The 10,448-nt window shown below is 56.0% G+C and overlaps 1 protein-coding gene across 1 annotated transcript; it reads left to right on the top strand.

Moving 5' to 3' along the window:
• Window positions 1–1,576: 1,576 nt before the first annotated feature.
• TAGLN2 (transgelin 2) lies at window positions 1,577–9,705 on the top strand. The gene is made up of 5 exons (XM_004589066.2): window positions 1,577–1,684; window positions 7,339–7,546; window positions 7,972–8,146; window positions 8,429–8,531; window positions 8,862–9,705. The coding sequence occupies exons 2-5, from the start codon at window positions 7,367–7,369 to the stop codon at window positions 9,001–9,003; spliced, it is 600 nt and encodes a 199-aa protein (XP_004589123.1). The 5' UTR covers window positions 1,577–1,684; window positions 7,339–7,366; the 3' UTR covers window positions 9,004–9,705.
• The last annotated feature ends 743 nt before the right edge of the window (window positions 9,706–10,448 follow it).

Genomic DNA, 10,448 nt, shown 5'->3' with positions numbered 1-10,448 from the left:
TCCATCATTCCAAAAGCATTTGTGGAGGAGCAGGCATTTGGCACAGGCTGTAAAATGCCACGGGGGAACCCTGCATCCTATATCACACCTGGGTGCAAGTGCTGGCTCTGCTTCTGAGTCCAGCTTCCTGCTAGCGTGCACATGCAGGGGCAGGGATCAGGGCCCAAGTCCTGGTGTCCCTGCCACCCACTGGGAGACCACTGAGACCTACTGCCACCCACTGGGAGACCCAGGTAGCCTGGTCCAGCCATGGCATCTGGGGGTGAACAAGCAGAAGTTCTCCTTGTCTCTCTGCTTTTCAAATAGGATGAAAATATATCATTTAAAAGTATTTATTGAATGCTTCCCGAGGTCAGTTACTAAACAGCAGCCATTAAAGCTTGAAAAGACAAAGTTCACGCAGACCTGCCTTTGCCCAAGGGAGTTCTTGTCAGTGAGGGGACAATAAAGAAATAGTTACAGGATGATGCGATAAATTCTGTGATAAAGATGTGTGTTGCTGACTCTCTCCGCACAAGGGAAGGAGCTCCTTTGGTGAACGCTGGGAGCGTGTACTGAGGTACGTGCGGAGGAGGTGGTGGTAATAATTAAAGCACGCCCCACGAGTCAGCTCCAGTTTTCAGCTCTTGACCTGTGCTATTTGAATTCTCTCGTGTTACACTGTACTATTAGCTCTATCTTACAGGCTAGGGAACTGAAACAGCATGCTTTGGTAATCTGCCCAAAAGTCAGGCAGCAGCTAAGGTCGAGCAGGGGAGAAGCCAGTCAGGAAAGCACCCAGGGCTTACTTAGGAAGAGCTTTTGTGAAGCCACGGGCTGTATGGGGTGGGGTGTGGGCTGGGGAGGGGCCAAAGGGAAAGGTTGCTGGGGCTGCTTGCTCAAGACCAAGAGTATCAGATTCAGTGGGGAGCCCACCACAGCTGAACTCCACAGCTGGCTGTAGACGGGACTCCACCCTGGAGAGCTCAGAGGATGAGAGGCACTCCATTCACCCTTAGACGTGCTCTCCTTCTCCTGCCTTGAGGATCCCCCCCCAACACCTTTTCCGATCCTTCCAGGATTTAGGAAGAGATGCTGTGTCATGGAGTTGGGATGGTGGGGAGGGAGGAGTCAGCTGTGAACCTTGGATACCAACACCAACCACACCCTTTGGACTCAGCGGCAAGAAGTGACCTCACCGTTAGCACCTGCCCCAGCTTGAAGTAGGTGGAGAGCAGGACCACGCGGGGATGCTGTCCTGGCCTGCAAGGCACAATCCTGTCACACCCTAGTTAGCTTGATGGGATGGGGAGCGGTCTTCCTGTGCCTCCGTTTACCTTGCCAACCTTTTTTGAAACAAGAAGGCTTTTTCCTACCGTCCACAGTCTTGAGCTAACCTTGTACACTGAAACTTTCCTCCAGAAGCACAAGGGGGAGGCTGAGGGTCCCATAGCTGGAGACCCCTGAAGCTGCCCGGTGCTCCCCACATCCTTTAGTCTTCACTTCTGTCCCCCCACACCCTCCAGCCCCTCTCTTGGAAACGTTCTCTTCGCCTGCACTGAGGCGCCTTTAAGCCTGCTCAGCCCCGCCCTTGGTCCGCCCCGTCTGAGGCGGGACCCTCCTGAAAACCCCTGGCCGGGTCTGGGCGCAACACTCCTGCAGCTGCCCCTGCCTGGAGCGCGCTACTGTCCAGCCCGCGTGAACGGTGAGCTGGAGAGTGGATCGGGGTCCGGGAAAGGAGCTTGGGGGGCCGGGGGGAAAGGATTGTGCGGTGTGCAGAAAGCACGAAGCTAGAGTTTGAGGCTTGCTCTGGGAGCTTGAGGGGGTCAAAGGGCTGGTGCCAGGCAAGAGCCTGAGGACCGTCCTGCCCCACCCCACCCCATTCTGTCAGGTCCTGTCCTCCAAATCTGACTTTCGGCCCACGAGGGTCGGTGAGGTTTGCGGGTGCATAGACGGGACGTCCGTCTTCATTAGGGGTTTGAACTTTAGAGCCAGACCTCCGTGGGAACTAGGGAAAAAAAAGAGCCAGGCGCCGGTTGTGTGTATGGGGTCGTCCCTCTGCCCCGGGAGCGCGTCCAGGGTCCCGGCGCGTGCTTTGGGATTCGAGCTCTACATCTGCCGAGTTTTCACGCAACCCTTCACTTCCTGGTCCCTGGGAACATGTGTGGGCACCACCTGTTCTCTCTTCTCCAAGGTCGCCTTTCCAGCTGGCATTTTTGGCTCCAGAGTCACAGACGGGTGCTAGGGGTCTCCGTGCGCGGCGCCACGCCGACGGCGACCTCGCTGTCTGCAGGGTAGCGTGGTGGTCTGGAGAACCCCACACCTGGAGGTCCTGGGGTTGCTACCCTGACCAGCTGCCGGGAGTCCCTGACGGTGCACGATGGGAGGGCGGCTACTTTCCAAGCGCTCCTATCCCTGTGCGGGCCCCTGCTGCCCCCACGCGTGCTCCCTGCTGCTGGGAAAGCCGGTGGTGGCCGCGGGCGGGCGGGCTGCCCAGACCACTGCGTCACCCCAGCGGCGGGCCAGCGGTGGGAGTGACTCATCCACAGGAACGGCCCAGGGCGTGGCGGTGGGGGCGGGGGGCGGCGGCCTTGGGGCAGGACCTGCGGGCCGGAAGTGGACGGCAACCTTCTCCAGCCGATCTACACCCCCCCACCACCACCGCCCCATTTCCCCAGCCGCCCCACAGGCTTCCTGGAGGCTTTGGGGCCGCCTGGTATCAGGGCGTATGGAGGAAAGCGGGAGGAACTGGGATGGAATGTGGAGATCCGGTTGGGAGGAGACCTGTGGCCTGGACGGGCTGCCCACCACTCTCCAGGACTCCCTAGCACGGGACAGGCGGGAACAGCTCCCCATCTGCCGCCCCTCGCTCCTGTGGCACTGGGCAGACCTGAAGGTGCAGAGATGGCTCCGGTGGGACCTCGCCTAAGGCTCCAGAACAACACATAATCGTCCAGTTGCAGCCCCCCTCGCCCGGGGCATTGGTCTCTAACCCCTACCGCATCCCGTCACCCTCCAGGATTGCCAGGTACGGGCTCTCCAGCTCAGAACTGGCTCTCCAGCTCAGAACTCTGGGTGGTTCTTCGGAACTACTTCCTTGAGTCTGCTACTCTTCGCGCCCAAACTCCCCGCCTGCTGCAGTGGCTCTGGGAACCCGCCCACAGGAATCCCCTGCACCTGGCGCTTCCCGAGCCCCCTGCGCTCCCAGCCTCTCCCCAACCCGACTGTTGTGGAGTGGGCGTTTCTGTTAGTGCCCCACCCTGACTCTGTTCCTGTGTTTGGTACACAGAAGCCATGGTAACGGCCCCCACCTCGGCCCCTCCTGCTGCGCAAGCTTTGTGGCTTCCTGTTTGTGCAGTTTCGGCTTTCTTTTGTGCGCCACACTCTTGGTGATGAGGGGGCTTGCCCGTGGTGGGCAGGAGGGAGCTGCCCTGAGGTGGGCCCTCAGCCGAACAGCTTGCAAAATGACTTGTGCCTTCTGTGTGTGGCACCTCACTTTATGACCTAGAGCCTCCATCACGCCCTCTCAAGGGAGCTCCAGTCCTAAATTTCAGTTGGGAAGTTCCCACATGTTTCATCTTCACAGTGAATGGAGCGTCCCCTTGCTTTGCTAGCGAAAACTCCCTCCCTAGGGCTGCCCTTTTTTTTAGCTCTGGCCTCTAGGTGGGACAGAAGGGGTGAGGGATAAGCTTTCAGCCTAGGGTCTGGTTGGGGCCCGAGGGCTGCCTTGCCTTTCCCTCTATCCCCTGAGAGCCGGGCTTATTCCCACGGTTGCAATTGGTGCTCCAGCTGAGGCTGCTTACTGCCAACTTACCCCCTATTGTGTCCAGCTGTTGCCTTCCCTTGGGCATCTCCTACACCTGTCTTCCAACTGGGCATGGCTCATCCCCTAGGCCTTACAGGAGAGGGGAGGGGGGCAGGGTGTATCCCTTGGGGACCATGGGGTGGGGTTCTGCAGCAGCAGCAGCAGCAGCAGCCAAAGCCCATGAGCTGCCGCCTGCAAGTGGAGGTGGGAAAGAGAAGCAGCTGCTGGCCAGGCTGAAGCCAGCTGGGCCTGCCCTCCCCAGGGCTCCACCCCATGGCTCTGGCACCTCCAGGGCAGTGGCCCCAGAGTGGAGCAGATAACCGACAGCTGGAGGCCAAGACCCAGTTGGCTGTGTCTAAGCGCCTGGGGGAGGGGAGCTGGGCAGCGCTCCTCAGCCCAGAGGTGGGTCTGGCAGGGCAGATTTGGCCAATCACAGGGTGGGTGCACAGGTCTGGCTCTGAGCCCCTCTCTGCCCTGGGAGCCCTGATGGCTGGGTTAATCATTGCTCTGTCCTCACTTGCCATGGGCTGGGGTGATCCGTGGGCCGTGGACCTCCCAGGCCCTGGAAACACAACCCTGAGGCCCAGGCGACCAGGATGAAGCTGCTGCCAGGCGAGGTGGCCTTAAAGCAGGCTGGGAAGGGCAGCAGCCTAGTGTCCCCTTTTCCTGCCAGGCTGGTGAGGAAGCTGCCTCCCTTCTCATCAGGGCTCTGTCTGCGGATCACCCGGCGCCTGCCTGCTTGCCTGCCTGCTTGCCTGCCATGTTGCTGATTGTGCCTGCCTGGGACTGGTGGTCTGGGTCAGGCCTGATTGACATTTATCTGGCCCAACTTTCGGGCTGCAGGAAGTGGAGGGAGTGGCTTGGTCTTAATAAGATTTAAAAATAGCTTATTTCGGGGAAGGATCTTTGTTGGATACCCGGCTTGGCTCCCTAAGCTGGGTTGAAAGGAGCAACCATGTTTTGGGTGGGAGACTGGCCTCGAGTGGGGCTGCAGCCCGGCACCCTGTATCCTAGCAGAACCCCGAGGCCCACTGACAGGGGATCCAGGGAGCCAAAGTGGTTTCATCCCTGATGTGTGGCTGATCTGGAGCTGACCGGAGGGAGAAGGGGCCGCAGGTCCAGGGGACCCCCTTCTGTAGGCACCGAGACAGAAGCAGAGAGAAGAACACATCCAGGGAGTGGAGTGGGCGGTGGGTGAAAGCTGTGTCCCTCTGACTGCTTCGCTCAGCAGGCCCCTGTGGGTGGCGGGGCCCAGGTGGTGAGGTGGTGGGTAGGGGCACCGCGCCTAAGGGAGGAGCTGCCAGCCCAAGCCAGCGGTCAGAAAACCACCCAGTTCCTACTAATCAACATCCTCCAATTAAGAAAAACCCTGCCGTGTATTTTCCCGTCCTTGCCAGGTTTCCCTTAAAACACCAGCCAGAGCTTCTCTATTAGTCTCCAGTTCCTGCCATTGCATGTTAACACAGTTAGTGGCTTGAGCCACACAAGAATAGTATCACACATCTTTAGAGATCTGTCTCACTGGCCGTAGTCCCAGGGTCACAGGGCTGCAGTCCTTCGGGGAGGGGGGCAGGGGGGCTTTGGGGAGAAGCTTTCCTCACCTCTGCTGGCTGCTGGAGGTTACCTGCATTGCTTGGCTCACATGACCCTGCATGATCTGGTCTCTGCTTCCTCCCTTCCTTCTCCCGCTCTGACTCACCTGCCTCCATCTTCCCCCTAGCAAGGCCCCCTTGTGACTACGTTGGGCCCAGTCTGATGGTCAGGATCATTTCCCCATCTCAGGAGCCTTCCCTTTAGTCCTATCTGTAAAGTCCCTTTTAGTCACGAAAGGTTAACATATCCACAAGTTCTGCGAATTAGCCCCTCGAGGGAGACATGATTCTGTCTACCACAGCTCTTAGAAGGGAAAGTAGTTTGTTTTTTTTTTAACCTTTTCTCATGCAAAATTCCTATTGCTTGTTAAAATCTGTTAGGAACCTACTCAGGGGCTGGCATTGTGGCACTGTGCATTAAACTGCTACTTGGGATGTTGGCAGTCCAAATGGGTGCCAATTCGTGTTCTGGCTGCTCCACTTGCAACCCAGCTCCCTGCTTATGTGCCTGGGAAAGCAGTGGAAAATGGTCCAGGTTCCTGGGTCTCTGCATGCATGTGAAGCTGCTGGCTCCTGGCTTCAGCCTGCACAGCTCTGGCATTGCAGCCATTTGGAGAGTGAGCCAGTGGCTAGATCTCTCTCTGTCTTTCCTTCCACCCTTGTAACCGCCTTTCAGAAGAGAAATAAATTCTTTATAAAAGCAACAACAGAATGCAGCTACTTGGGCTTTCTTCCAGGAAGTCTCCCTAGGCTGCTTGTACCCATCTTTTATTCCCAACAACATGTGACTTGAGCTTTGGAATTCGTTATCAATTGGATGCGGTCTGTATCCTTTTATATCATTCCTCTTGTCTCCCTGATGGCGTTGCAGGCACTTTGGGACCCAGGACTTCTGGGTCTTCTGTAATCTTTAGATTACAGAAAGAGCAGGTGCTCAACTCAAATGCAGTTGTCATCTGACAGCCCCAGCGGGTCCTCCAGTTCCTGCCCTAGGCTTCCCAAACTGCTCCCTGCTCTTATTCCTTTCTGTGAGTCATTGTCTTTCCCAGGGCTGTAAAGAGTGAGGTTTGCTGGAAATGAGCACTTTGTCCTTGCTAAAGCCAACTACCTCAAATGAGAAGCCAAACCCCCCATTTACCTAGCATTCTTTCCCAGCGGGTTTGTACTTCATTATAGTAGTGGGTCTATTTGTTTAAATGAGATCTGTAATAAAGAATCTATGTGAGACACGAAACTGCTTGTTATAGGGCTACAGGGACCCAGAGATTGCCTGTGCTCCCACAATGCCTTCCAAGGTTCTGCTAGGCTATTGCAGACAGTTGGTGCCATGGCTGGAGTTTGGCTTATCGGTGCAGATGGCCCCGTGAGCTGTACATATCCCCATTCAGGGCTCCTGGGTGGAGTTCCAGCTCTGCTTCTGCTTCCAGCTCCCTGCTCATGCGTGCCTGGGGAGGCAGCAGGGCTTTGGTCTCTGCCACCCACAGGGAAGACTCGAATAATTTTCGGGATTCCTGGAATCCCTGGCTGTTGTGGGTTTCTGGGGAGTGACCCATCAGATGGAAAACTTCTGTCAGTCGGTCTCTCTGCATTTCAAATAAATGAAACGCACTTTTTTTTGAAGTTTGTGCAACATGGAGTTATAAAACATAAGTTTATTTTGATGCATTTTTAAAATCATTGTATGCAAGGGGGTGTTCAAAAAGCTTATTAAGTGTGAATTATGAAAAAAACTATGCATGATTTTCAAAACTGTATTGCACCAAATTATAGGCATCTGAATTCTGTTTTTCCATGAGTTCTTTGTGATACCTGGTGTTCTAGCCTGTGGCCAGGGTCCAGGTGAGATTCTCCCTTTACTTAACAGCAGTTCTGGTCCTCCCCTTTTGCATTTGGGAGATGTGGTGTATGTCCTCATAGGCCAGAGTCCCTTGCCTCACAGGCCTGGGTGTGTCCTCTCCCCAGCTCCCCAAAGTCGTCACCGTCCTTCAGAATGGCCAACCGGGGACCTGCGTACGGCCTGAGCCGGGAGGTGCAGCAGAAGATTGAGAAGCAGTATGACGCAGACCTGGAGCAGATCCTGATCCAGTGGATCACCACACAGTGCCGCAAGGACGTGGGGCGGCCTCAGCCCGGACGTGAGAACTTCCAGAACTGGCTCAAGGATGGCACGGTGAGATCTGAGCCTCCAGTGAAGAAGGGGAGCCTGGGAGAACACAGCCCCAACTCTCAGCTTTGTACCCTCGTGGAGGATGTGTAAGGCCCCAGGCTTGCCTCCCTCCTCATCAAGGGAAGGGTGAGGGTGAACTCACCCCCTCCCTCATTCCTCTTCCCTATGGAGTGAAGAGCTGGGGAGGTCTACCTTAGATAGAACTGGAATAATAAGGCAAAGACTAAACCCTGGCCTTTCCCTCTGGGGCCCGAGGCAGGGACTGGGCAAGAGGGACCCTAAGGCTCACTCAGTCCAGGTGAAGATTCCAGACTATCTTTAGGTCGGAGAAAAATCTCTCTGGTTCACTGCCTCTGGCACTCAGCCTGGTACATGCTCTTCTATGGTAGACACGTTCTCATCTCTGCACACCTGCTGTCCTTACCCAGGTGCTGTGTGAGCTCATTAATGGCCTGTACCCTGAGGGACAGATCCCAGTCAAGAAGATCCAGGCTTCTACCATGGCCTTCAAGCAGATGGAACAAATCTCCCAGTTCCTGCAGGCAGCTGAGCGCTATGGCATCAACACCACCGACATCTTCCAGACGGTGGACCTTTGGGAAGGTGGGCCAGGGGCTGTCAGGAGAACAGTGATTGGGCTGGGTCACCTTGAACAAGAGAGGACAGGTTTCTGGCTCCCTGAGGAGTGTGTGTGTGTGCGTGTGTGCACTTGTACTTCATGGAGGAGTTAACCATATATGGGTTGGGATGGACAAACTAATGAAGATGAAGAGTAAAGGGAATTAGGAAGCCAGGCCTGCTCATTAGGCCGTAGAAGTGGAACCCTGGCATCTAGGATCCCAGTCCTGCTGAGACCCAACACTCACCTCGCCACCTTCTTTACAGGAAAGAACATGGCCTGTGTGCAGCGGACGCTGATGAACCTGGGTGGGCTGGCGGTAGCTCGGAATGATGGGCTCTTCTCTGGGGACCCCAACTGGTTTCCTAAGTAAGTCTTGTGGGTCAGCCACTGGCTGGACAGGGGCATTACTCCTGCATGTTTCTGTCGCTGGGAAAGAACTGATGTCCCTGCAGCAACTGGCCCTTTGCAAAGCACCTTGACATGCTTCGTCTGACTCCTTCCTCACTACTCTGCCTGGGTGGCAAGTGACTATCTCTTTGGAGAAATGAGAAGGTGGCTTCAGAGCTCAAAGCTCTTAGGAGCAGAGCTGTCACCAGCCCATGAGTCCACGGCAGAGCCTGGGCTGGACCAGGAGGGGATGTTTGACTGCGATGACCTCTGAGGACTCCTCCTAACTGGTGCTCCTTTCCCTTCCAGGAAATCCAAGGAGAACCCCCGGAACTTCTCAGACAACCAGCTGCAGGAGGGGAAGAATGTGATTGGCTTACAGATGGGCACCAACCGCGGGGCATCCCAGGCGGGCATGACTGGCTATGGGATGCCTCGCCAGATCCTCTGATGCCACCCACCTGCCCTGCCCGCCCATGGATGGTTAATATATATCTGTATATATATTTTAGCAGTGACATTCCCTGAGAGCCCCCAGAGTTCTCCAGCTCTCTTCTCTGCTAGGGTAGGACTCCAGCTTGCCCTTTACTCCTGGGGGTGCCTGATGATGGCCTCTCCCCCCGTGCTTACTACTACATTCCTTCCCCTACACTCACCCCCAAACTGGACCAACTGGCCTTCTCTCTTTGGGACCAACATTTGGGAGCATTGGCTGCCCCACCTCCTCCCAACCCCCCAACACCCTACCCCTGGCCCTCTCCTCTTTCCCTCTGGCCTCTGCTGCCCCTGGGCTGGTGCTCTTGATCCATCCCTTGGCTTGGAGTCAGCCGCTTTCTGATGCTGGGCAGGTCTCCCTTCCACAAGTATGTCTCTTCCCCCAGCTACAGCTGCAGGGACTTAATTTATAGGGAGGGGCTTGTGGCAGCTGCCACCCCAGCCACAGCTGGACTGCGCTCACCACACAGTCTGGGGCTGCCTTCCCTGGCAGAGGGCCCCTTGGCTTCTCATTTTCCATTCCCCTCACTGTGGCCAAGGGGTGGGAGGGGTGAGACAGAGGAGGGAGGGCTGCCCACCATGGTCTGGGGCTTAAGGAGGAGGAGGAGTTTGCTGATTTAAATAAAGAATCTCAGCCTTTGTTTTTGGATGAACTCTACCTGTGTCTGTGGCTGCTGTGTCTCCTGAGGGGGAGGGAGGAAGAGTGGGCAGAGTGTATTGTATGGTACAGGAACCAGGGCAAAGGCGAGAGACTATGCTGCTCAGCCGTAACTCCAGTTCCTTCCCCAGTCTCTGCCACACTGGGTAAAGGAGAGGGTGGGACGGGACCTCACAGCTGCTGCCCTGAGATGAGGAGCCCATAGTGAAGGATCTCAGAGCAGTGAGTCCCTGCCCGGTGAGCTGGGCAATACTGCCTGGCGTTCAGCCTCTGCAAGAGGAAGGGTAAAGCTGACTGTTCACACAGGCCTGAGCTGGGCAGGTACAGTGTCTCCAGGGGGAGGCCTGCAGAGGAGGGGCCTGTGTTGGAGTTGGTCAGACCTGCTGAGGGCTACCGTGATGAGGTGAAAGATTTATTTTGAAAGGCGGTGTTACTGAGATCTTGTATCCACTGGTTTGCTCCTCAGATGGCTGCCAAGGTCAGGGCTTGGCCAGACAAGTCAGGAACTTCTTACATATGGGTGTGGGTTCTTGTACTTAGGCCATCCTCTGCTGCCTCCCCAGGAGCATTTGCAGGGAGCTGGATCAGAAGTGGGGCAGTTGGGACTCAAACCAGCACCTAAATGGAATGCTGGTTTTATAGATGACCACTTAACTTGCTACACCACATTGTCTGCCTTCACAGCTTCCCTTTTAGAAGGGTGATTTTGGACCAAAATCATAGGGTCAAGTGGTCGTCAGCCC

The sequence above is a fragment of the Ochotona princeps genome, chromosome 2, assembly GCF_030435755.1.
Source record: "Ochotona princeps isolate mOchPri1 chromosome 2, mOchPri1.hap1, whole genome shotgun sequence".
Lineage (NCBI taxonomy): Eukaryota > Metazoa > Chordata > Mammalia > Lagomorpha > Ochotonidae > Ochotona > Ochotona princeps.
The sequence above is the reverse complement of the archived record's forward strand: the minus strand, read 5'-3'. Positions and strand labels throughout refer to the sequence as shown.

Excerpts from the sequence above, each read along its gene's own strand:
- TAGLN2 (XM_004589066.2), top strand. The coding sequence starts at position 7,367 with ATGGCCAACCGGGGACCTGCGTACGGCCTGAGCCGGGAGGTGCAGCAG. Across the intron at positions 8,147-8,428 it reads GACGGTGGACCTTTGGGAAG|GAAAGAACATGGCCTGTGTG; the intron begins GTGGGCCAGGGG and ends CCTTCTTTACAG. Across the intron at positions 8,532-8,861 it reads GACCCCAACTGGTTTCCTAA|GAAATCCAAGGAGAACCCCC; the intron begins GTAAGTCTTGTG and ends TTTCCCTTCCAG.